Raw genomic sequence first — 27,551 nt, forward strand, 5'->3', positions numbered from 1 at the left:
TTCCAGATCTAATAGCCAAATCCAATAGCAGGGAAAACAAAACTGATCTTCAAGTGATCTGTCCAAAACAGGGGTCGGCAACCATTTCTATAACAAGAGCTACTTATGGTAAATAGAAGTCATCCTGAGCTACTAATATAAGTAGTATTCTAATAGAGACCACATCAGCCAAAATTGCATTAGTGGCCACCCCACACAATATTACTGACAATGGCCCCCTTAGAGCATCAGGCAGGGTTGACAGCAGTAATGTAAAAAAAGGTATTGTCAGTTTTTAATGCCTCTACATGACTAATACATAATGGCCATAGCTCCAATGCCCTTGGCCCCAAGGTAGTAATATTAGTAATATGTTTCCTAAGTGCCACATGATTTATCATTTAAATATCTGTTTAAAATATATTTTGGAAATTCATCCAGTTTTCTCCAAACATCAGCGTAGGAGTTATGGAAATACACACATTTACACCTCAACTACACGCTATCAATTTTGGGATACTGTTAGAAATGGGGTTCCTGGTTGGCTAGGGTAGGCACCTCAGCCAGGCAGGAACCACGGCTCCAGTCCAGGAAATGGAGCCACACACCTAAGATAACACCTGCTCACCCCCTTCGTAGCTTGGCCCGAGTAGTCAGGCTTATCCCAGAGGCAATGTGTAAAGCGTTTGCACAACACACACAACACTAATGACTCAATAAATACACCCCATAGAAAACTCCACAACAAGTTATATAAAATATACTGTATTGCACAAAACATCATTAGGCTAAAAAAAGGCATAAATCAGTAATACTCTACTAAGCAAGCAGCTATCAGATCATCATCATCATTATGAATGCAAATATAAGGAACATTTCCATCTTGCATATGTCGTTCACAATTATTACCCTTCCAATGCCTGCAATACAAAAACCTAGAATGTGTATGACCCCATACCAAGGCAGCACCGGCCATAATTAAGACATAAACACTGCAGCACATAATATAAGGGCACACATATCTTGGTAAACAATTACAATTGTAGCCAGAATCATCCACACCTTCTACACGAAGATTCCTGCATATTTGCACCTTCTGTACATAGGAGGTGGTAAATAATAACACACCCCGTCCAATTCAGAAGGGCTTGTGCTCCTATGAGAGTGTATGCGGGGCACCCCTGCTATTGTACGAGCTCCAGAACTCCTGCTACTATCAGAGCTCCTTGGGGGACTTGCCCAACATCTGTGAGCCGTGGGCTGGCTCTTCTGGTATCCTTGTCTGGCTTGCGGCGGTGAAGGGACACAAAAGTGGATGCCTGCTTATGCCCCTGGGGCACCATGGAAAGCACGCGGAGTCTGCTTTTCGCACAAGGCTGCAGACAGGATTCTTGTCACTTCTCTCGAAGGGGGTGGGGTGCCTCAGTCCCAGGCAGGTGAGGCACGATCCAATCATGTCGAAGCAAGCACACACAAAGCGCTTTCCACAAGCTGTTTTAGACTAAGACAAATAAAGCGCCCTTCACGCGCCGGGACAGACCAACAATCCAGTGTTCTTCACGCGCTGTGTGAGCTAAACAAATAAAGCACTGTTCACACGCTGCAGAGATTCGAATGCAGAGGGAAAGGAGGCACACCACCCAGCTCCTGGAGACAGATGTGGGAATACAAGGCTGCAAGGCCCAGCAAGCAGGCCAGCACTAAGGTCCTGAAAAGCAGTGGCAGTTCCTATAGTGACCTAGCAGGTCACATGTCAGCACAACAGCAGGGCAGTCCCAAGGCGGTTTGTGGTAAGTCCCTCCAGAAGCATCTAGTGTCTAGTCCATACAGTGTCCATCAGTGCCCCTACTGGGACCAAGCCAGGGGACAGGCTGGAAGCAGGACAACAAGTAGAAAAGCAATCCAGATGAGTCCTTTGGGCCACCCACTAGCCACCAGGCAGCAGGGCAACAAAAGGAGAGCAGTCCAGGTGAGTCCTTTGTGCAGTCCAGCAATCTATCTGGCAGAGGTTTGGTCCAGTTCCACAAGTGCGCTGAAATCAGGGGACAAGAGCCCTTCTACTTATACTCAAAAATGCCTTTCAAAGGAGTCCTTTCAAGTTAAGCATAACACCCTTTCATCCCAGCCCTATCGCCAGACATCATTAGGGGGTAATCAGACCACTGTGTGAGGGCAGGACACAGCCCATTCACATGTAAGGTGTGATCGACCCTCCCTCTCCCCAGCCCAGGAAGACTATCAGTATGCTGATGCCTCTTCTGTCACACCCAGCCCCTCCTGTATGATGGCTGTCTGGAAAGTATGCACCAATTGGAGCTGTCACTCTGCCCCACACATGGATTGGAGTAAGGCTGGAAAAGCAATAGAGTTAAAAGTGGCATGTCTACCATGGTATTAGACAAACCTCCACCTACACCAATAAGCAGGATTTCTCACTACCATTCCAAACATACTAAACATGCCCACGCTATTCCTCATAGATCAGAAGATACCACTTAGTCATATGTCAGGGCATTTCCAATGGAGTCCTTTCAGAAGAGCAGCACTTGCAGTAGTGAGAAACTAAATAGGCTGTTTGTCACTACTAGGACATGTAGTACATAAAGACACATGTCTTACCTTTTACATACAAAGCACCCTGTTCATAGGGCTATCTAGGGCCTACCTTAGGGTGATTTAGGTGTAGCAAAAAGGGAGTTTGGGCCTTGGCAAGTGGTTTGACTTGCCAAGTCAGGATGGTAGTAAACTGCGTATGCAGGCTCTGCAGTGGCAGGTCTGAGACAGGTTTGAAAGGCTACTTCGGTGGGTGGCGCACGCTGCACTGCAAGCCTACTAGTAGCATTTAATTTACAGGACCTGGGTATAGGGATTACCACTGTACAAGGGACTTAAAGGTAAATTAAATGTGCCAATCAGGTGTAAGCTAATCATACCAAGTTTAGAAGGGAGAGTACATGCACTTTAGCACTGGTGAGCTGTGATAAAATGCCCAGAGTCCTAAAGCCAACACACAGAGGGTCAGTAAGGCAAACAGTTTGGGGATGACCCTGCAAAAAGGGCCAGGGTCCAACAGATACAAATATTAATTCAACAAATGAAAACCTTTTAATGTAGTGCGCTGTGCTTAACGCAGGAGAGCTACCTAAACGTAGCTGGAGAGCTACCAATAGCACATGTGCTACTTGTAGGAGAAGCCTTGTCTGTAGCAATGCATATGAATCAAATCGAACACTTGTTTCACTCGTATTCCCTTTTCTCCCTCTGTTTGTCTTTCTAATTTACTATCATCCTCTCTTCATTCCTCTTCCATTGTCCATGGACCCGCACCCCTATAGCATCTGGTTTTGTTTTCTTTATCCTAGTCCTTGACCCCTGCATATACCCTAATGTCAGTATCCCTTCTTATGCTCTAGTACCCCTAAACTTGCAAACTCTTGAGTATGCTTCCCCATCTATATGGTAGTATCTCTATATTTGTCTGTCTAAACTCTAGTACTTCTACAATAATAGACCACCAAGCACAAATACGCCTGCCATTATGCTAGTACCCCTACCCGTTCCATTTACCCAGTCCCTCTACTAATACTACTTACTCAACCACTGCTGACCATACTACATTCCCTCCACCTATAGATATAGCTTTTTATCTCTACACCTGCCTATAGCTTAGTACCGGTGTACCCTGGTACTTCACCATACCTATGCCTAGTTCTTCCTTCTTTTGAAAATTCACCAGATAGATGTTTGGCAATGTGGCATCATCATATAGTATTCCCAATTTCGGTATTTTCCTGAAATAATGGTAAAGCCTTCCCGGTAAGGTCAAAGTTCTCTAATCTGTACATTAGTGATATCACTGACTAAAGTTCAGAATACTCACCAAAAGTTGATATACTTGTATTAATAACCTAAACACTTTAGTGCTCCTAGGTTCGCAGTTAAGCAAGGATATAACCAGTCTTCAAAATACTTGGGAAGTGTAGCAAGTGGGATTTGAGTGCAGTCTTTGTAAAACTGATACTTGAAGAACATCCAGTCCACTGAATTAGCAGTTAAGGTTGTTTACTCATTTGTAAATGGAGAAGACAGGAGAAAGTGTTTCTACATCTTTATTAGTTTCTGATTTTAGAGTGTTACTTCTCCTTGGATATTCCTGAATAAACACAATAGTTACGTAAGTCTGATGGTGGACCCGAAAACTGTAAGATGAACGACATATAATGAAAGGGAATTTAAAGAGCTTAAAAATTGAGTAATGTGTACAAAATTAGCTTATTTAAAGCACAATCCCACAGCACATAGAACTGCGATGTATGGTTCACATAAAAAAGAGGCAGGAACTTTCAGCGAGGAGCAGTGACCACTTTCAAGTGGCACATTGAACATTAGACAAAAGAAATCTGTGTCTACAAAGGACCAAATTGCCATGTTATATATGGTAGCATTGGAAGGATGTACTAGAGGCCCTTAACCTCATGTCACTCCCCCTTGTGAATTGTGCAGGGGATCTTTAAGTGCAAGTTTCCACACTCCTGAACACAGCAGCCAAGCTACAGATTGAGAACAAGCCTACTCCAGATCTCAAAGGAATATCTGCTGTGGTGTCTGATTTTATCCAGCTTTCTTCTTGTGCTTAATGGCTACCAAGCTAGACCAGCTTCCAGGTTAAATACTTAATATTTATTTTACTTTTGTGGGTACACTACAAACTAAATTGTGTAAGCACATGACTGCAAAATAAATAATAAAATCACCAAGAAATATTTGGTTACTAAACATCCTTACTAAGCTTCAGTAGTTTTTCTGAATGTCCTCAGGTTAGTTTTAATATCTTTTTTCAGTGGTAGCGCTATGACAAGAGGTCAGTGACAGAAAATCTGTTTAAAATCCAGGGGTGGTAAATGTTAGAGATTAGTGCTCCTCTGTATTTTCTCACTCAGCCTTTTTTGCTGTTTCCTACCCTAGGTAAATCAAAACTTGATTCGTCCCCTAGAAATAGGTGTGGGCCACAAGATAAACCTGGATGAACTTGGCTTGGAGACAATGACTGTAACATTAATAGATGCCAATCACTGTCCAGGTTCAGTCATGTTCCTCTTTGAAGGATACTTTGGTACAATTCTTTACACAGGTAAGTCGTCACAAGTTATCAAGTTGATATTGTGGTTATCACTGTGTGTTTGTGCATTGAACTATGGCCAATCTTAAATACCAGTGATGTCTCTGTGAATGTCTCTTGCTTCATTGTGAAGATTTACTGCTTCCCTGGGTGTCAGTTTCGAGAAGAGCAGCGCCTGTGATGATTTGCTAGTTAGCAATACTCTTATGAATCTGACCCTTACATTTGCAGCGGGGGGCTGAAGGGGGTGCTCATTCGGAGCACATAATCCATAATGAATTAATAGTAATGTGTCACTCTTTACAGATCTGATGGAAGGCAATATTCAAATCCAACCCCAGAACGTATTAAATTGTTATGCATGATGTCCTTGCTTCTCAACATAGTAACATTTGGAACAACTGTTTTCAAACATCCTTTAGGCTTTAAAATAAAGTATAGCAGATTTTTGTTAATAGACATAGCATTCATTTATACTGTACAAGGGGTTCGCAGAGACATACCAGAGTGAGGGTTCTAGAACATTTGAAAAAAGATGATTATGCTGAACTGTTTAATTACTTCTGTGTGCACCATCTGAGAGCCAGAAGGAGGTGATGACTTACCCCTTCTTCAATTCCACCCTTTGCTGAGGTTTTCACTGGCTCCATTGGTGGGTATGGGAAGACAAGCATATCATGTGTTTGCTGTGTAGGTATTCCTGGAAAAAGTCCCTGGAGTTACGTGTTTCCACCATGGTGGGAAAACTAATACATCTATCTATTCTTTATTGTTAGATGCAAAACTGGTAATTCATTAAAATTACCAGCAAATAATCTTGCTGGAGGTCACAAGGTCATCACTGTCAACAGATAGTGTTACCGTTATAGACTGATATAATGTGACTTTGTGGTCATAATGTAGGAATGCATTTGTCTTCATTAAGATGAACTTCTACTATACACGGCGAAGTAAAAATAAGAAGGTTAATTCATAAAAAGCCCCTAGTGCCACATGCAACATCAAACACTTCTCCGCCTCAAACCTGAAATCACCATATTGGCCCAAGAACATTTCTACACAAACCTTCTCATAGTAACTACCGGAAATAGATACATTATTTCCTCTCCCTTACACTAAACAGTACAAATACATACAAAAATAAAGGGATTAATAGGTTCCTGCCGAAACATGATTTCAGGGTAGCCACATTGCAACAGATCCTACTGTATGTGTACCACAACAATATTTTTTTCGTCCTTGGCTTCAGACTACACATCCTTTTATATTGTGTTCATTCACAACACAGGCAGCACCTTCGGTTCATTGTCGAAGGCAAACGCTACAAGTTTAAGGCCTTAGAGTTCAGCTTTCAATTTAGGGGTTCATTACAACCCTGGCGGTCGGTGGTAAAGCGGCGGTAAGACCGCCAACAGGCCGGCGGCAAAAAAAATGGAATTATTCATCCGCCACTTCACCATTCCGACCGCCATGGCGGTGAGGACCGCTGGGCTGGAGATTGCGGTCTCAGCCCGGCGGTCGCCACTAGACCGCCGACGGTATCATGACCCTGCATACCGCCATGGATCTCGGGTGGTTGGAAACCACCATGAGATCCATGGCGGTAGGCACTATCAGTGCCAGGGAATTTCTTCCCTGGCACTGATAGGGGTCTCCCCCACCCTCGCTACCTCCCACGAATCCTCCCCCAACACCCTCCTGCCTCCTCCCAAAGGTGGCACAACCCCCCTCCCCACCCTGACCCCGAACATGCACATATACACACCCCTACACGCACACATACACCCCGACAACACATACCAGCACACATACAAACAGACATGCACACCGTCCGACCCGCACACATTTTCCATACACACAGCACCCCCCGCACGCATACACTCACTCACCCCCTCTACACTCTCACACGCACACCCCCATGCCCGCACACAACATCCCCGCCACCCCCTTCCCTAACGGACGATCAACTTACCTTGTCTGTTGATCCTCCGAGAAGGGACGGGATCCATGGGGGCAGCTCCGCCACCAGAACACCGTCACCAGAACACTGCCACACCGAATCATGGGATGTGATTCAGTGGGCGGTATTCTGTTGACGTTGAGCAACCTCCACTTTCCTGCCGTCCGCCAGTATGGCTGCTGGCGGCGTTTCATACGAAAAAGGACGGCGGCCTGCCAGCGGTCATAATACGCGGTGCGGAAGGCCGCCACCACTGGCGGTCTTCAGCACGGCGGTACATCTGCGGTCTTGCGAAAAGACCGCCGAGGTCGTAATGACCTCCTTAGTCTTTTGCATCTTGCATGCCTCTGATAACTCCCATTCTGTAACTCTTGAGGTAAGTGTTTATTCCTACCTAGAATATTAGATACTTAAGGCTTCTACCTGCTTGAGAGCCAGTATGTTAGCAGAGAACTTGATGCAAGTTCAGTTCAGAATCAGTGGGACATAACCCGCTGTTGTGAATGTTCACCACCTATGACCTGTAATCAGTATTCACTGGATTAAAATGGATAAAATGGTGGTTATTAATAAATCTGTCTTGTGAAAGTTTGTGTTGGCTACTCATTTTGAATTGCTTAGTTACATGATATGCTACTCATTAATTTTCCAGCATTGTTATATAAAAGCATGCATGTGTGTTTTGTTTCATGAATGGATTGTGCACTGTGTTATTCTTTACCTCTTGCATAACTTCTCACGCAATACACAGTTCAGTGTTGAATCAAGAGTTGTAAAATTTGTAATTGTGATTGACTTTGACTTCGCTGTACACAGTGGTGGATCCTACGCACATAAATTACCCAGGAGGGTCTCTGGCAGATCTGAAGTAGAGTATGCCCACTTCTCCCTCACTTGGTGTCTGTCACTTACCTGGGATCCTTTTGGTTCCAGTAAAGAATGTTTCAAGAATTGCTGAACTTGCAGGAGTCCTTCTTGGTGGATGATTATGGTGCACATTACTGGTTTTATTTCGGTATTGGTCAGCTGATATACATTCATACTCAATACCAGGAAACACCTTGCTAGATCGTGATTTCCTAAGGAGGTTTAGGGATACCACTGCAAATGCGTCATTGGTTGTCTTATTTTTATTTTAAGACTATCAACACAGAGAACTCTCTTTTTTCCAGATTACAGTGACATTGATTGATTAAATATCTATTTTGCAGTATTAAATATCAAGGGTCGATTTTGGTCTTGGCCAACTACAACTGTTTTCCTCCTCTTAAAAATATCATCCAGTATTCCGAAATTCGCATTGGCTATCTGACATAAGGCTAGATTAAATTTGGTGATAGGACTAGAGGTATTAGGGTTTTTCCAAATATTGGGATGGAGACACGTGAGGGTGTCCTCAGTTGTGGTCTGGGTGGTAACAGGGCTTTAGGTATCTTTTGTTTATTTGGAGGATGGTGCTAACATGGCATGGCATAATTTTAACTACAGTTCGAGGAAGGAGGCTGATGGCGGTGAGACCATGTTGTGCATAGCTTTCCACTGATTTCTATTCCTGTATGGATTTGATCTATTGGATGGATAGGATCAGCTGCACATGCGAGGACTGGGGACATGTAGAACATATAGTTTGATATGAGTAGGAGTCAGTTTCTACCTTTCCACCTCTTGGTTCCAGTTAGCATAATAAAACAACTTCAGTTTGTGTCTAGTTGACCACTAGTTGTTGTGCATAGCTTTCCACTGATTTCTATTCCTGTATGGATTTGATCTATTGGATGGATAGGATCAGCTGCACATGCGAGGACTGGGGACATGTATAACATATAGTTTGATATGAGTAGGAGTCAGTTTCTACCTTTCCACCTCTTGGTTCCTGTTAGCATAATAAAACAACTTCAGTTTCTGTCTAGTTGACCATTTAAGGTCATTTAGAGCACCAGTGTAAAAAGCAACCCCGTAATTGACACCTACAGCTTGTTATTGTATAAAATACAGTCTAGTTTGGACATCACTCAGTCTAAAATATGGACCTGGTTAATGTGCTGTAAGTTATTACATTTGAGTTGGGACGTCACAAGGCCTTCTGCTCGACCAGGAGACTTAGTGAAAGATAGGTCTCTGAATAGATTTATAAATGCTCTGTGAACAATAACTAGCTTTTCATCTGTTCCGAATTATCTTTAATCACAAGTTCACAGCAATTAGCTGAAAAGGAGACATTTATGAAAGTGTGTTTATTTATTCAACTGTAGGAATTCGAGTAATCCAAAATGTACTTTCGTGTAATGTAATCACACATTGAGCAACACGTTAAACTGATTAAAATATATTTTCCAAGAAAATGCAAATTACATATTGGTTTTTATATTCAGAGTGAACGTGCGACACTGCCTCCCAGATATTTCTGCAACCATCATATCACTTTTATAGGAAAGAGGAGACCAAAGTTTAAGGAAAGAGTTTGACGATGGTAACGATGTGAACTTGTTTTACAAGGAATATCATTTCCTGCCTTATGCTGTGTTCCTCTCCCCGGTCATAGACCTCCTCTGTGACATGCAGTAGCCTTATAATGTACGATCAAGAGTACGTTAGTCCATATTTAAATGGAGCTCGACAATTCTGTGTGACTTTTAGTATCAGCTTGAGAGGTAACTACAAAAATGTACACATTTGTAGAATTGCTTAATGTACGTTAATTCATTTTCCTTCCCACAGGCGACTTCCGTTACAGCCCCGATATGGTGGAGCAGCCTCCATTAAATAATAAGAAGAAAATCGATGTTCTTTATTTGGACAACACAAATTGTAACCCCAACCTCAAGCTGCCTTCTCGCCAGCAAGCTACTGAGCAGATTAAAGATATTATTTCTAGCCATCCAGAGCACAATGTTGTTATTGGTAAGTCTCCACTGACTTGATATAGAATAGCTATCTTGGAAGGACTGATGATGCCATTGTATTTGTATTGTGATAGCAAAGACTTTAAGATGAAATTGCATAAACCTCTGTAAAATCGAACTTTTGTCTAACACACCTTTCCAACTGAAGTTAGAAAGAAGAACATTTTCCTGACTTCAACTGTAGTGTCAGCTCAGTCCAAATGCTCAATAAGGAAAGTTTTTTTTCATACCAGTAGATATGAGGTAGACCAGCCAATTCCAGCTACAAAGTTTAATACTGAGTTTGCTAGGCACCTAAACGACATTTCAAGGATTGAATCTCCTTGGGACGCCACAATAAACGCCAAGGCAAATCTTTTTATTTCACTCGTTTAGGTTTTGTATCGTAAACATGATACTCCTTCAGTGTCCCTTCACCTTATGTTTTTTGGGGAGTTTGTTTTGTATTTTTTACTGTACATTTTATTTGTTTTCCGAGTAAAGAACCATAACTTACCTTTAACAATGAGCAGAAACATTGTAAGAGGGAGAAAGTGAGCCGGTAAGCATCTAAACTCCCAGACTTTCCCATCTATACACTCGAATGAGAGAGGTCAGGCAGTCGCACACCCCGGCCGAGAGGAAGCGCCATTGGTTTCAAGCGATCTTAGGTTGAGGGGTTGGGATATATTTTACACTTAACACAATGTACATCTACTTGTTTTACGTTGTGACTCTAAAATTATTATTGGTGACAAGACATGTAAATGCAGAGTTTATTTACACTGAGCGTATATTGTTTTGTAAGCAGCCACACACTAAGTTTGATAGATTGAGAACAATTACCCTTTTTGTTCCAGACGTGTCAATCACATTTAGAGGAGAAACGGCTTAGTGAGCCATTTTTCGACCAGATGCCAGCAAGCGTGGTCAACACAGCCCTGCATCCAAGGTTGGCAAAAAGAGTGAATTGTGATTCGCTAATCATAGCTATTATTCAAGCTTCAAGAAGCAGCTCCGTTTTTGAGATAAGCTCTATAAATAAAAAATATTCAGCAGGAACGTCTTTTGGATTAATGTGTTGTTATTCTAATACCTGTTGGAATTAAAGGTGACTGTGGTCTCACGCTCCGGCTGGTGGCCCAGTGGGCTAATGCATCCACTGCAAGTGTTAGTTTGACTTCATGGTCATATGTTTAAATCCTGGTTGGTCCAGTCAGTCTTTCATCCTTTCAGGCTCTATAAAATAAGTACCATCAAGTTGGGTAACAATAAACACTTGTTATTTCAATACTAGGTTACCCCTTAGGGAGAATGTGCACTTAGTAAATACACGTTATGTTTTTGTTCGATGCGCTTAGATTACTACCGAGGCCTTTATGTTCTTATTGGCTTAGGGTAGTTTAAGAAGCTAGTGCCATATTTTTCTGTGCCTTTGCAATCTTTTGACCTTCTATAGATTTCCGACCTCTTGTGGGTTTCAGGCTAATATATTTGTTTCTAGAGGACAAGCCTCTCTACTTTCTTTTTTACTCTTAATCGTCTGCAGAAGTCAAGGTGTTTTGCGTTTTTCTTGTAGTGGCCCTCTTTTAGGGCCGAGGGGAATGGGATGTTATTGAAGGTTACCTTAGACTACCCTGCTTTTCGTCGCAGTTGAAGGTTTTCAATTATTTTCTCAACCATATATGTTTTATATTACTCTTTTAGGGTTTATCCTTTTTCTTTGATGACGTGGATGTCAAGAAGGCACCTGTAACCTTAGAGTTCTTTGCTGTAGGCACTGATAGTCTGTTGAGGTATTGTCGGTCTAAGGCCCTTTCATTTCCTAATGTGAATCGAATCTCAACTGTGCAAGAAGCCACTTCTTTTGGCTCTGAACAGAATCTTGTTCCTTCCGGACCTCCTTCATTGGCATATTTGTGCCCTATGAAAATCTCATCTTTTTCACTACTGGACCATTTTTTGACTCTGTCTCACAGTGGCAAAAATCTCCATCTTCATCCAATAAGGCAATATTATTTTATCTATGTGAATCTGACTCTTTGGGTTGAATAAGGAGGACATGTGACAATCAGTCCTCCAACTTATAACCTCAACTCACACAAATCTTTCATACTGGATATTCGTAGTGTGTGGCAGATTTTCTATTACAGTTAGCCGGTGTTGTTGGTTGCATCAGTGCTTCAGGCGAAGAGGCAGTGCTGGTTGGAAAACAGCCATCTGGAGAAGTGCGCCAGCAGTAATTGTTGTCAAAGCGTCCAGGGTCCAGGGCTCAGAGGTCCGCAGTGCTGTGGCTGCACGGGGTGGAAGGACCAGGATTCCTGGTGCTGGGCGTGGTCCAGGTGCAGACTGATTCAGACAGGCTTGCCTTTGGTGTGCCGGCAGCTTGGCCACACTGCGGCCTCCATAACTAGAACTAAGTGGTGGACGGGGCTCTGCTAGCGGCAATAAGTGGGAGGGAAAGATCAGGGAAACCAAAACGGTGGGAAGGCAAGCGGTAAAAACAGAAGAAAAACAACAACCAGCAGTGAAGACAAACAGCAATAAAAATAAAAAAATAAACAGAACAAATATCAATGTATACCACTACACAAGGCTGGAGTGAAGTTGCAGCAGCAACGGGGAGTTGGCATTGGGACCTGCTTCTTGTGAGTGTCCCTCCCTTGGAGGATAGTCTTTGATCATCTTTGATCATCCTTTGGCTTGGCTGAAGGTAGTTCCATAAACAAGAGCAGTGGAAGGATAAATCCATCCTCTGCTTACTTTTAGGGAGCTATGTTTTTGCTTTTAGCCTAAGCACTCTATTTGAGAACATTTGTTTTCCAGCTCTCTCCCTTGTCCCCCACCAAATACCCACCAGTGTACTGTGCATTGCTTTCTCCCCAATTTTGCAAGCCCTTTCTCATGTGCCCACCCCACCACCACCCTCTGGTTTGCTTTCTTGACCATGTGCTCCTCGCCAAAGCCCCACTTTTGTTGTTCTCCCTCCGGCTGTGTTTTTAGCAGCATTTAAGTGCGCAAACAGGCCTGGCCGTGGAAGGGTGAATACACAACTGTTAGAAAATATTTTTAGTAGATTTATGGACAAATGCACTGAAGTGAGCTGCAGTTCAGTGCAGGGATTTGCAAAAAGGTATGACCACACCTGGCCCTAGTCTGTTATTGTAAATAACTATAGCAACCCACATAGCCCATAAGAAATACCAAACCCAGCAGTATGTAACAACAACAAACCGTATTGTATTGGAGCATTTGTAGTGCTCTTTATACCCGTGACCAACCAGTGAAGCACACCCATTGTCACTGTTCCTTTTGGAAGTGTATGGTTGGAAGGGCATTGGATGTGGTAAGACCTATGTTGGAGATGTTTGGTCAGGAGCATGAAACATGCTCTTAACATGATGCAGTGTGCGTCACTGCACATATGCTTGACATTTTGCAGTGCATGTGGGAAAACAGAATTTGCCAAACTTATATATGTAACAATTTTTATACGTCATAGACCCTAATTATTAATAGTGTCATTTGACCACTCCCACTATTACCTCACCCCTTAACTCTTTCCTCGCAGCCCACCAGGTCTCATAACTCTGACTGTAAACATGATGCAAAGTTTTATAGCCTCTTTGAAGCAAAGTCAGTACCTCAGCAATGGCTGGATATCAATATCAGTAGGCATCTAAGAGGCAGACTGGGTTGGAGATGCAGATTTTGTATTAACCTCTATAGCTGGTGAGGGGTAGCAGTGGGAAATATCATCCTGAGAATATGTCAGCCATAAAGATTACCAGATCAATAGCCGGTTCTCTTGTCACAAGGTCCTTTTAGAGTAGTCCTTAACTGACCAGACGACTACTAGTATACCCTCCCCTCTTTAGAGTGATGGAATAGTTGGTCCAGATATTTATTGAGGGGAAAGGAAACTTGCAACTGTTGAATGCCATGCTGCAGTCAGAAAAGTAACACCCCTTTCCTGAACTTTCACAACGATTTCACCCACACCACCTGTCTACAGAGGCCAATAGGACTCTGTAGCCTGTCCTGTTTCCCTACGTATGAGATGGCCTGGTTTACAGCATGGCTATGCATTGTTCAAGCTAATATTTATCCAGGGATTACATTACTGAGGCAACCCCTCCTGGAGCCTGCCATGGTAAGCTGCATGGATTCTCCTACCGAAAATATCACCCTCTCCATTGTGTCTTAGACCAGTTAGGCTTCAACATATATAATATAGTATAAGCATCTTCTACTGAGGAAACTGTAGTATTGAGGAAATTAGGGAGGATCATAACAAATAAATCTCCCAAGATGGCCATAGGAGAAAAAAGGGCCCAACTGTTGCACAAATATCACCCAAATGTAGCCCGAGTATAAACCAATGACGGAAGTGTACAAAACACTTATTTGTTGTTGTTTTTTTGCAGTTTTATGTAGCGCAGGCTTGTCACGAAGGTATCGGAGTGCTTTACATGAGCTTCTAAGTTTAACAAATAATCAAGTGATTAGCTGAATAAAAAAAAAAACATAAAAACAACAACTTGTAAAACATAGCATGGAACATTATAATGTCTCTTTGCTGCTCATACTCTTTCAGATGAGTGTGGAGGATTGGCCAGGCAACTCTCGGGGCATTCCAGTACAGTGCTGTCATGTGAGGGTGCCAAGAATGTGGCTGTGTGGATAAGCCCGTAATGTCCTGTGAATTAGTCCTGGCCCAACGGCGAAGGTCCTCCCAGCGCTTATCGCAGAACTTCCACCACAAGGTGTAGACACCAACCGCACTTCAGCCTTAGAGAAGATGGCCCTTCTCATTAACACCCTGAGTCATGTTGGGGGCAAGAATAATCCAAGGAGAAGCAGGATCAAGTAGGATGCTGTTGTGGGAAAGAAAGAATGGCGCAGAATTATTCTTAAATGGCTGATTTCCACATAAGGGATAGCACACTCCACAGCTGGAGCAGAGACCCTACATGCAGGTGGAACCCCACCACATGGTAGAAGATACCACCACATGCAGGAGGGAGAGCCCTTCATGTAGCAAAGTGAATAATCTGTTGACATTAAAAGACAACCCAGTGTGTTTGTTTGTGTGATTTAAGTAAGGATTTGAGTATGTTTTCTCTAAAATATGAGTGTAATATGTGAAATGTTGTACTTATGTGTTGGTAATGATAACTGTTCAAAGTTCCAAGAAAATGAACAGTCAACTAATTTTTTCCCAAGAACGTAGCATGCTAGTTGTTAACATTATGTGAAATAAACACAGTTTTCTGAGGATGGTATATATGGACAGGTGACTGTCCTACCACTTAAATGCAGCAACCAAACTAATAGTTCAAGAAAAAAAAATAGCTAACGAGTCGACCCTGCATCTGTATTTTCCTGACCTCTGCCCTGTGCATGGATATGGGTGTACATCAAGGTCAAAGTTTAAATGCAAGTGCCATTACATACTGATGCCGTGCAACACACAACAGGAAAGAACAATCTTGCACACAAATTCTGGGGAGTAGAGCAGCACCCCTCACTGCCGTACAGTCAGGACATCTACATAATAGTTTGTGTACATATTTGTGGTTTGAGGTACTGTGGTCGGACGTCTGTAGGGCTTAAGGAGATGGGAGGCGCAGCATACCTGGCATCACCTGCACGAAGACATGAACAGTTTTAAAAGGCACCTTTACCTTACACCTAATACATCTTGCCTACAAAATGCAGTGGATGTGAGGGTAATGTGTGTGTATAGTGTTGTTGTGTGATTGAGTGTGTTACAAATGGTACTCTCAGATGCACGTTACCCTAAAGTGAAGTGTTGTTACTTACCAGTGAGCCGCATGTCTCAGAAATCCCCATTGGTGTGTGTGTGTGTAAGTAATTGGATTATTAATTAGGGGTGGGTGACTATCCACAGCAAAGAATAATCACAACCCACAACTGGGAGCGAGGTGCTGATTGATGCTGATAGTGTTAGAGCGCAGGTCAGATACAAAACAAAGGGCCTGATTCTAACTTTGGAGGACGGTGTTAAACCGTCCCAAAAGTGGCGGATATACCACCTACCGTATTACGAGTTCCATAGGATATAATGGACTCGTAATACGGTAGGTGGTATATCCGCCACTTTTGGGACGGTTTAACACCGTCCTCCAAAGTTAGAATCAGGCCCAAAATCTTTTACCTTCTGACATTAGTCCTTTAAGTCCCAATCCACCACAGGACTACACTACTAAAGCCCCCAGGACCTCGGAGGAGGTACTTAGAGATACGCAGGATGTGGGGCAGAGACCAGCAGTAGGTTCCAGTTCCAAATCCAGTTGCCACTGGTCAACTGGACAGTTGCAGGAAATGCTTATTTAATCCGTATAGATTGAACAGCAGAAGGTAAGCATTATGACCCTGGGAGTTCACTTCTTTGTCCTTGATACAAGAGAGAGCAAGGAGAGAGCAGGTCCAGTTCTTAAGGGATCTTCACATGTCACAGGCAGTATTTTTAGTCCGGTTTTGATCATCCTCAGGTCTGGTAGTGTTCTGAAATGAGTGCCTGGAGGTGCCACATTTAAATGCCTGGCACAAGCTAGTGGATGGGAATGAGTCTGGGGCATGCCATTAACATTGGAGTGAAATGTTCCGGGGCCTGCCTTCAAACTTTGGGCATTTTCATGGTGGTTGAAATCTTCAACCACACTCGGCTTGGGCTCTGAGGGCTGGGGATGGCAGTGTATACGCGTAATCCTAGTATCTTCTCATATCTAACATTAAAATCCGGTTTGGGACAGCCTCTGTATCCTCCATAAACCCAGAGACAGAAGTCGGATGGAACAACACCGGATGCTCCAACAACCAGACAGTGGATACACAATGATTGTTTTGGAACCCTGTTTCCCTCCTTTTCCAGTGCTCCCTCCGTTTCATATGTAAAACGTAGAGGCAGAAGTCTTTCAGAACAAAGGTTGGGTTTTCCAGAAACCAGATAGAAATGCAAGAATTGTTTTGGAATCCCATTTCCCTTCCTTTCAAGTGCACCCCCACTGTTAAATGTTAACCCAGCAGATCTATCAGACGGATTGTAACATTCAGGTAGGATTTGACAATTTATGATGTGATGCTCACAGTCTCTACCTTGCATGTTATGGGAGGTATTAAGGAATTGCCTCTGGCTAATCAGGTTAGATTAATGATTGCTTCTGAGAGACATTTCACACCTTTTTCATACCTCGTCAAATACTTAGGAGTGGCTGGCCAAAGTGGGAGAGCAAATATAAATATAACCTCCAGGAACTTCAGGCAGGAAACATATAACTTCCAAAAAGTTAATTTTGTCTTAATATTTAATAAAAATCCAACTTCACCATTGAATTGTTTTTTGAGAACTATTAAAAGTACTTGTTTAATATTTTTTTTAGCTAGTCCCATTCTGAGATACAGTGTCAACGTTTCATTCAGTACTCTTGTTTCTACATAGGACACCTAGGCCTACCAAAGTGAAAAATAGCTTTTGGGTGCTGGTCACTGAGGGGACATGTTAACTTAAAATTTCGACATGCCCGAGTTTTAAATGCCCTGTCTTGTGGTTGACAAGGCCTACATAGGAGTGACTTATTCATATTTATAATAAAAAAAAGAAATGGTCCAGCACCATTAACTTATTTTAAAATATTTTTTGAAAGAAAATCCCCTCTAATGTAAAAATAGATTTTTTATTATGCATTAATAATTAGTAAAATTAATGTATAAAAATAATTTAAAGTAATTTTATTATCTTAATAAAAATTAACCTTAATTTGTAAATTTAAAACAGATTATTAAAGTATGTTCAAATAAAAATGTTTTATTTCCATATATTTATTTTAACATTACATTATTTTTTCTATTTGTAACTATTTTCATTTATTTAATTTAACATTATTTCCTATTAAGGTTCTATTTTTTTTAAGTCCCTGCATTCATTATTTTCTATTGGAGGGTGTTTTATTACCAGTGGCTGGCCATGTGTGGTGCTGAACATATTCCAGCTGCTCTGAACTGCAGTATGTTTACTGCTGTTTTGGAACATTTTGGTAGTAGTAACTTTAGTTTGTGAATAGGAGTGAGCTTACTCTTTTGTTTATGTGTGCATCTCTCTCACAATAACCTTCCCTGCCCCACCTTAGTCCTAAATATTCACCATATTCCAACCATACCCCGATCGCCCACATTTTATACTAAAACATTTATGTGGAGACTCTGCAGTTGATGCGGAGATTGCTACACAGAAAAAGACAGGAGAGGTGAAGGCAGAATCTTTGCACGTAAGTTTGTGAATAGCATTTTGTAGTACGTTTGTAGTACTGTTGTAGACCTACAAAGTGCAGTTTGTGAATAGCCCCCCCCCCTTTGGGCAGTGTAGTAAGTGGGGTACTGAAGGTGTCCTTGTTTCGGGTATGTTGTGGATTGTGGCATGCTAAGTCTCAGACTTTTCCGTCCCCAGATTTACAATATAAAAAAATCTCTTGCAAGTGTTTTATCCCTGACCTCAGGAGCTGCAAAGGAAGCAGCTGGTGCACATAGAATTTTAGGTAGGATTCCTGTTTTAAAGGCATCTGTCCTGCTCACCCATGATAGCGTTTTGGTTGCCCAAGTGCATGTGGTGGCCTTAATGGAGCTCAACAGGGGTGAGAAATTGTCCATTAGATTAGGGCTTCATCTGATGCCTAAATATTGTGTCTGTGTTTTTTTAATAAACGTTTTATTAATTTTTCAACCATGATGTGGAAATATCTCACATTACACATATAACATGTGGCAGTATGCATATCAGCTTTGCATATCAACATTTTCATTATATAGATCCAATAGGCGGAATTTAAAGAAGACATCAAATCCATATCACAGTTCCCTTCCATCTCAGAAACCTGGCACCCATCTCTCCTTGCGTCCTACAGTACTCTCATATGAGCCCCCCCCCTCTCCTCTTCCTACCCTGGCATGTCTGGGTGGAGCTCCATGTGTATACCCCTTCGCCTACCTTCCCCATATCTTATAATGCTTCTTGAGGCACCCCTGTGCCTTATAGAAGAGTGCTCCAGTCCCATGCAAAAGTCCATGCCTTTAGCCCACCCCTCGACTGATGGAGCAGCCACATCCTTCCAGGCCTTCACAATATCCCTCTTGACAACTATGAGGCCCAGCCATGAGAGCGCTTTCTGATATTGTGTGCCTCCCGGTTCATTTGTGAGCTGCAGCAGGTCCAGTTTAGGATCTCTTGGAATACTCCAGCCCAACACTTCCTCCCATCGCAGCAGAACTCCCTCCTAAAAAAGAGAGAGGGCGGAGAAATGCCAGAAAGTGTGGGACAAGTCACCGGGAGCATTCCCGCTCCGCAGGCACCCATCAACTGGTACAAATCCCATACGGTAAAGTCGGGCCCTGGTATAGTATATGCGGTGGAGCATTTTTAGTTGTATATGTCTAAATTGTAATGCTATGACTGACTCTCGGTGTGCCGTCTGTGCCTCCCTCCAGTCATCATTCTCAAGATCTCCTAGTTCCTTCTCCCAAGCCCTATGCACTGCCACCATCTTATGCATCTGGGACGGTTTATGTTCACTGATGTTTGTCAGGAGGTGATTAGCTTCTAATGGAGAGAACTCCAGAATCTCTGGACCCGTGTGATGCCCTGGCGCTAGTGCATGGCAGATCCGCAGGTACCGAAAAAAACGCATGCGGTACAAAACGTACTCTGCCTGCAGCTACTGGAAAGATTTCAGTATCCCATTATGTAAAACATTCCCCAAAGTTGAAATTCCAATAGTGTCCCATGCTGCAAAGCTCCGCAGAGCCGCAGTCCATGAGAAGGTAGGTTCCCACCAGAGCGGTGTTTCCAGGAATCAGCCTATCTTTCCAGCCAGTGGCTTTTTGGAATGCCATCCAAGCCTCCAGCACCACCGAGTCTGCGGAGGCATGGCACCCCCTGTATAGCAAGTGTGGCAGACCCTACAGTCCCATGGCCGTCCCTTCGAGAACATAAACTCTGTCTGCTAACCCCTGAACCACCAGTCATTAACAATGAGATGGTGGGCTGCCAGTAGTATAAACGAACATCTGGTGTGGCTGTGCTCCCCCCACGAAGATGGCCAACAGCACTTCTCCAAGTAAATGCGCTATTTCCTGCCGGAGCAAAGTCTGCGTGTGCAGTGAGTCTCGTAAGATATCCTCCTGAACGGAGGCAGCGAATTGGCCCTCCAGATCTAAAGTTTGCACCTCCACATCCTGAACATTCAGGCAACTCTTCTACTTATGCCCTTTGGCATAGCTGAAAATTTGGCCTCCAAGGGTAGCCTTCTGGGCCTCCAACAGCACTCCTGATGAGGACACCGAGCCTCGATTGTCCGCAAAGAATTGTTCACTTTGGTGCTGACACATGTCTCTAGAGTCGTCCTGCTGGAGGTACCATCTGTTCAGTCTCCACCAAGCCCTCGCCCCTCTCGTAATCCAAGACAGAATCATTACCTCTGGTGAGAGGTCCAATAAACCTTGTGCGAGATGCCTAACCTCCACCACCCTACGACACTCCTTGGCAGGCATAAAAAAGTAATCCAACCTAGGGAAGGTCCGATGAACACTGAGGTACAAAATGTAGCCCTGTTCTGTCAGGTGATGCGCCCTTCGCAAATCAACTAGATTCATAATATGTGCAAAGGTTGCTAAGTTTGTGGGTCCTCCCCCACCCCAACGGCAGAACAAACCTTGCCTACATCACACACTCCTTTGAGATCCACACCCAAAATCCAAGGGGCCCTCCCGTAGCTCTCTTATCAAATCTCCCAGTGTAGACAGAAAGCGCATAGTGAGCTGGGGCAGGGTATAAACACATATTAAGGATATTGGTAGGCTCTGAAGAGCTCCGGTAAGTGCCATATAGTGGCCCAGGCTATTCTGACACACCTTGGAGCCCACCAATGGATGCGCTTTCTCAACAGAATGGCCGTGCCCCTAGAGCCTCTGTGAAAGCCTGCATGATATATCTGGGAGTACCCCCTACGAGCCAGGATGGGGCAGTTATTACCCAGTAAGTGGGTTTCCTGGAAAGGAACAATACCTGCCTCCGTTCTCATTGCTGCTTTGAGTACCACCCCATCTTGGTCTTATCCAATAGTCCATTTATATTGTATGACAGCAGATTAAGGGTGGCCAGTCTGGTGAAAGCTGAAAACCGTCACAACCCAACGAGGTGGTATCTGCCATAAAGAAGCATGCCTAAACATCGCACCTGCTGCCCTTGTAGATATGCAGTATGTCTATTCTGAGTTTCCACACCTAAACAATAGGGGACAAAGCAAGCCCCTCCCTGCCATACTGCCCCCCAACAAGTCCACCCCTGCCCCCCCCCCACACACACACCCAATACTTTTCCAACTAGAAGTACCTGTTGTGTTGTGTCTAGGGCCCTAGCCAACTGGGCTAACCTGTGATAAGCTTCACCCCCACACCTCCTTCCTCTCCAACAAAGTATCTGTGTTTTTTACTTTGGAAATTCTGTATGTAGGTGCAGCTCTTGTAGCATCATCACTCCCCCACCCTCCTATTTATAGAGATTTACTTTAGAGTGGACCATATGCTGTCTGAAACTGACTATCTCTCTAAGCATTTCTTACACTGATCGAGTTGGTTGTTTGAGAGTAAGACATTGTCTGCAAACACTGTTACCTTGCAAGTGTTAAATTTCATGCTGCTGATATTAGGGTTTCTCCTTTTCCTCTGCAAAATGGGCTTAATCGCCAGAGGCTCAGTCTAGGAGTTTGAGGGTGCACCAACAACTGTTTCATTCCCTCTGTATATTGATCTGTGTTGACTATCCAGGCAGACACTTGCTTGAGGTTTATTGTAGCATGTTGTCAACCATGAGAGAAGTGTGGACCATATCCAACTGCTTCTAGAATTCAAGGCATATAACAATAGTTAAGTCTGTTGCAGTCCTTCTCGGCATTAAGGTAGAGAAGCATGCCTTTCTCCTTGCTGGGTCTATCAGATTGGAGGGGTTTCTTACTATTATCGCTTGTGGCCCTGCCTTAGATAAAGCTTCTTTGATCCAAGTGCATCAAGGATGGTAGAATGTCTTGCAGATCACTATGATTTTTGTGAATATCTTCAAGTCAGTATTCAGTAAAGCTGTTGGCTGGTAGAAGGCACGAAGTTTTGTCATTGGCTGGTTTTGGAATTAGTTATTGGTGCCTCCAGCATTAATGGAGCCACTTTTCCTCTGATGTTCTCAAAGAGCTTTGTCATAGAGGGAGCAACTGTGGTGCAAATATCTTTAGGAAGATGCAATCCTCTCTTCCAGATGTTGTTTTTCTATCGCTATCTGTTTTGGACATCTTTGTGAATGCCTCTGACACTCATGGCATTGTTGGGGATGATTTGTCTAGTTCTGGATAAAAAGAGTGGAAGGCCTCTATTTTCCGTTTGTCCAGTGCCTGCATAACCCCTCCCTCATTTTTTTTATCTCCAATACATGGGCTTGTACTTGTTTCACTTTGAGTTTGTTTGTCAACAGCCTACCCACCTTGTCTCAACTTTGCAATATTTCAGCCCTAAGTGAGACAGGTTGTGGTGTGTTTTGTCATTTTCTCTGGTTCGTATCTGGCCCTGAAATGTTATTAATTTGTGCCAAGTGGCCTTAGTGACTTTACTTTATGTTTAGCCTTGAGGAGTCCCTGTTCTTTAATTTCCTCAGAAGAGCTACCCTCATCACTTTTAGGTAACTTGTTCCTCTTTTAAAAAAAAAAAAGGGTCCCCTCACAAGATGACTTTAAGCACATCCCATATTGTACTTTTACCAATGTCACCCGTGTTATTGAGCTCCATTAACTTCTTAATATTTGTTGTTAGTTGGTGTCTATTGCTGTGAAGTCCTTCAGGAGTGAGTCATTCTCCCATCTCACCCTCTTGGTCTTCTCTCTGAGGCTGGCCATTGTAGCTTCCCCATGATTGGTCCATGAGCTGAGATTGTTAGGGGTGCTTGAGGTACATCCTTCAATATGGGCAGTATACGTGTGCCTGGCAGTATCTGATCTTTCCTTGCTTAGGTCTGGTTTGCTGTAAAGTAATGTGAGTAATCAAGAAGGGGTGGTGATGTCATCGAGCATCAATCAGTCCCATTTCAAAGAGCCACTATCTGCTTTGTATCAAGATGGCAGGTGTGACCCCTCTTCTCTGTCTACCACAGTATACCCCCTCTTCATCACTTTCACGGCTTCTCATGCCTCTTGGTTCTCCACCCCTGAAGGCTTTCTGGTCTGCGGCAGGGGTTGTTCGACTTTTTTCCCTGCTTGCCAAAGTTTTGTTGGGGCTGGATAACTGCTCTGTTACCTCTCACAACCTTGTGCCAACAGGCAAGGATAGCTGATTGACTTCACAGGCCTGGGGAATCACCGTACTTGTCTAGGGCAAGTCCGGTGATTGACTTTAATTTCTTCTAGTGATGCTGTCTCAAATTGTTGACCTTGTAATTGGAATTGTATGTGAAGTAGGTGGTCCCATGAGTAATTCACCCCCTTATCTCTCAGTACGTCTGTTAATGGTTAGAAGGATCATCTTTTTGCCAGAGTGACTGCCAATAATTCTTGAAAGATTTGAATTTTCGCCCCATTGAACACAATTGTCCCGCTTGATGTACTTTTGACATAATTTTCTTTTTCTTCTCAAAGAAGTGAACTTTCAGCAAGACGTCCAGTGAGATAACTGTACTGGTGGTTAGAGTGTGACACTGCATCCTGTCAATTTATACTGGGTCTCCAACAGTTGTTATGAGAATAGCGTTTAAAAGGTGACTTACATGGTCCCATCGTCACATTACTTCAGCAGGATCTGTTGTCTAAATCGTCATATTTTTCTTAAAGAATGATGTGTTTGTCATTATAATTGCCTTATTTAGGGCTTTAACTGATCTGTCATGTCTCTGTCGTTGACTGTTATCTCCTGAAGGGCATTTACCACGTCTCCCAATTCTGACACTACTTACCTGATTTCATTCAGGGTATGTTGCAATTCAATCTTGACCACCTTGATTTAGTCTTTTGCCTCTTGTAAAGCTTACATCAGAAAGATTTTCTTAATTCTCTCTGTAATCCATTTGGAGACTAAATGTCAGATTGCCTTCTTCTTATGTTCATCTGCGGGTCTTTCCTCTCACCCTCGGGTCTGCAGACCATCCCCTTGTGCCCCAGCTCCTTAATATTGGCTTCCTTTTTGTGTCTGCCACCCATCATGTTGCTGCGATTTGTGCTCCCTAAGCCGCTTCTTCTGAGGGTTGTTTCCTTACTGAGTCCTCAACAGCAATGTGACACAGCTCGGTGGAGATGATGCTCACAGTGAGACCTGACATGTGACGCACTGGCACTGATGCGCGCAAGGGTGGTGCTACCATTCAGGCCGGTCTCAAACCAGTCCGCTCTGGCCTCTGCCCTGCCTGGGCTCCCACGAGGTCTTGGACTTGCTACATCCCAGTCCGCCTGGCTCGCCTTAGCAACCCAGACATAGAACTGTCTTTCACGAGATGAGGAAGTGCAATCGGCACACGAGAGGCACAGGTGAAGGTGTGGGCGGGTGGCAGAAATGCAGACTCACTATCGCTCCCACTGCCAAAATCTGCAAATCATTCAAATACCCTACATTAGGGACCTCAGTAATAGCAACAGCAAAAGCAGCACAATCAACGCAAGCAGTGACAAGGGTTGTGGTGACTGCAAGAACACTTTCAGAGTCGGCCCCCATGTGAGGAGAGGAACATTAAGGACTGCTTTGGTTCCCACTGAAGAGACCTGCTGATGCTTGTTGCCTGGGGCCTGATGCTTGATAACCAAAGGCTTCAGTCCAGTCACATTCATAGCAAAGAGAGGGGAAGAAAGGAGGGGGCTGCAGCAACAACAGGTTTAAATCAACAAGAGGAGTAGGAGGCAATAAGCCCCAAGTACTGTAGGTACCCAGCTGCCTGCTCCTCCATGTTCGCCCTGCTCCTGTTATCCCACCTGTATGCCTCAGTAGGTGGCTCACTGTCCGCCAGTGTCTACCATAAGCCCAGTAGACTCCAGCGTGGCACATTGTGTCTTTCCTGTGTTCTTCCATGTCCTTAAAGTCTCAAAGCCACATCCTCCCCAACAGCAAAAACCCTTCAATTAGGCGAATTCATAAGACAGCACGTTTTTACGCACGAACAAGGACTCTGTCAGCTAAAGCCAACCCTAAAAATAAACCGCAAGCAGCACCGCGACCACAGTTTCCACGTATGTATTTTCCTTCTACGAATGCTGGAGACTGGGCTTTAGACGTACAGGTAGGTAAAGACCTGGTTACAGCCCTAATAAGGGACCACATGGGAACCATCCAGTGCCCACAGACTGCCCCAGCAGGCGCAGACTCTTCTCTGGCGGTTCGCAAACCGGGATTAAACCCACAAAAACAGCAAACATCTCCTCTAAGCATACTGCTTGTTTGGTAAACCCCTCCATTAAGGACATTCAAAGGCCACAAGCTTGCAAATCATTGGGGACCCTCTCAGTACTTAGTTTCTTCAAGCCCCTTTCAACCGCGACCATCAAATCAGTTATGGAAAATATGGAGGCTAGGGACACAGGTAAGGCATAGTAAAACACCAAGTCTCCCCTAAGCAAGTCAACGTGGACATATTCAATGCTGACAAAGTTGGGAAGTTTAAGACCCTCAGGGCATAAGGGGGCCATGCACTAGATCGGCACTTTAAAATCTAGGACCTATAGAGAACAGATATGAACAATTCCTCATTGTTCCCATTGGCACCTCCTCTCCGCACACAGAGGACACTAACCAAGCTCCTTACATACCCCTTAATCCTGACATCAGCATTAATGATGATTCCTCGCCAGCGTTGCTGACAACTCAATTCCACTGTACGGTCGCTCAGATTTCAAGCTGAAAAACTGGAAGCACAAGTAGATCTCTTAAATACCCTGGCAGCGTTTGTGTCAGGAATAGACAACAAGTTTGATAAGCTCAACAATCTCATTGTGGGAGTGCAAGGGTCACTGGCAGCACCAGACCCCCTGGAATCCTATCAGCAAGGAAAATGTGCCTCCACTCCTATCTCTAATAAATTGTCAACACTGCCAGACATGCTAACTTCCATAATCACTGACATAAAGCTCCAGACTTCTCATACACTGATGTCCTCAGCATACAGTAGTAGTATTGGTAGCAAGAGTGCAGCTCACTCCATCAAATCAACTTCAAGCATCTTCCCTTCCTCACGTTCTACCTCATCACCTATCGTTGTTGCTCAGAACCACAAAGAGGAGGCTCAGAGCACGCCCCCATTGACATCAAGGGTCTTCGCCCCTCTCACCCCCACCACACCCTTCCCCAAAGGGCACCCAGATTACCGAAAAAGAAAATCTGCTCCAATCCTTACACTTAGTGTGGAGTGCACATAAGATTCTGCGTAAAGTGGAGATACATGCAGAATCTGAGACTAGGTGCCTTTTCAATGAGAGTAAGAGTAGGGCAGTAGTAATCCCGAAAATGAAACCCTCTCCAAAATCCTTCAGAACTGTGGATATGGTGATTCCAAGGAAACCCATAATAAAGCAAGAGCATAAAAAACTACAGAAGGCAAGGAATAAACAGTCTATCGGGCAATCAACACCCATCGATCAAAAACCTAGCAGCAGAACTAATAAAACATATCCATTCTTTGACAAAAGAAACCGAAGGATGCAGCTCAGGTGAGAATTTATGACCAAGCCCATTCTTGCTTCTTGCAGTTGAACTATGGCAGGGGGCCCAGGCACAGGCCATTGTCAACGTAACTAGCCCACAAGCAAACACAGCACAGACCCCAGAAAATAGTAATCCATTATCAGAGTGTCAAAACCCTGAATTACCTTTCACTATGGTCATTCCAATGGCAGAGAAGGCTAAGATCACCCCTCTTGCCACCAAAGTAAACAACAACTGCCAAGGTAACCCATCAAACTTATCTGCTGCGAAAATTCAACCAGGTACCATGAACGTAGTAGAGAGCCTCCAGTAGAACACAGGAATCACTAGTTTTACAGTGGCAAATTATCTCTATAAGCATGATGGACCTGCCACAATCACATCACCCTCATTACCGGGATTCCATCTCCCTTGCTGCCAACCTCTGCCTCTTAGGCAGAAGAATACAGGTCTGAACACTCAACCTCAAATTGCAGACGCATGTAAAAATGAGCTGCTGGTTATTGCTGCTGCCAAGTGCGTAAGACCAAACAATACCTCAGGCAGCAATATCCTTATGTTCCCTGAATACGCTTCAAGATGCTCCCCAAGATATTTCATTTAAGGGGAATATCTTAAAATTACTGGAAAGCCATGTAATTCTGGTTCAACTTACAAGAATGGACATATCTGTAGCCTTCCTTCCACTGAAAAGGAAGTAGTCATATGAACCAACTCCAGCAACATTTTCCAAGCCTGAACATGCAACCCAATTATGACAAGCGAAGGACAATCTAAAAAATGGGGGTATAAAGCTAACAAGATAAGGGAGGGAAGCATCCCCGGCTTATTTTTGTGACCCTGTCATGACAACTAATTATAACCGAGGAGGCTCAAAAGC

At 43.6% G+C, this 27,551-nt stretch overlaps 1 protein-coding gene across 3 annotated transcripts in view; it reads left to right on the forward strand.

The window, feature by feature from the left end:
* LOC138299967 (5' exonuclease Apollo-like) overlaps positions 1-27,551 on the forward strand; it is a 137,109-nt gene that overhangs the window by 83,768 nt on the left and 25,790 nt on the right. For all 3 annotated transcript variants that reach the window (XM_069238715.1, XM_069238716.1, XM_069238717.1), the window contains 2 exons: positions 4,945-5,110; positions 9,777-9,959. In XM_069238715.1, the coding sequence (XP_069094816.1) occupies positions 4,945-5,110; positions 9,777-9,959 (349 nt within the window). The remainder of the gene's footprint in view (positions 1-4,944; positions 5,111-9,776; positions 9,960-27,551) is intronic.

This window comes from Pleurodeles waltl, chromosome 6 (genome assembly GCF_031143425.1).
Source record: "Pleurodeles waltl isolate 20211129_DDA chromosome 6, aPleWal1.hap1.20221129, whole genome shotgun sequence".
In the NCBI taxonomy this organism is placed as follows: Eukaryota; Metazoa; Chordata; class Amphibia; order Caudata; family Salamandridae; genus Pleurodeles; species Pleurodeles waltl.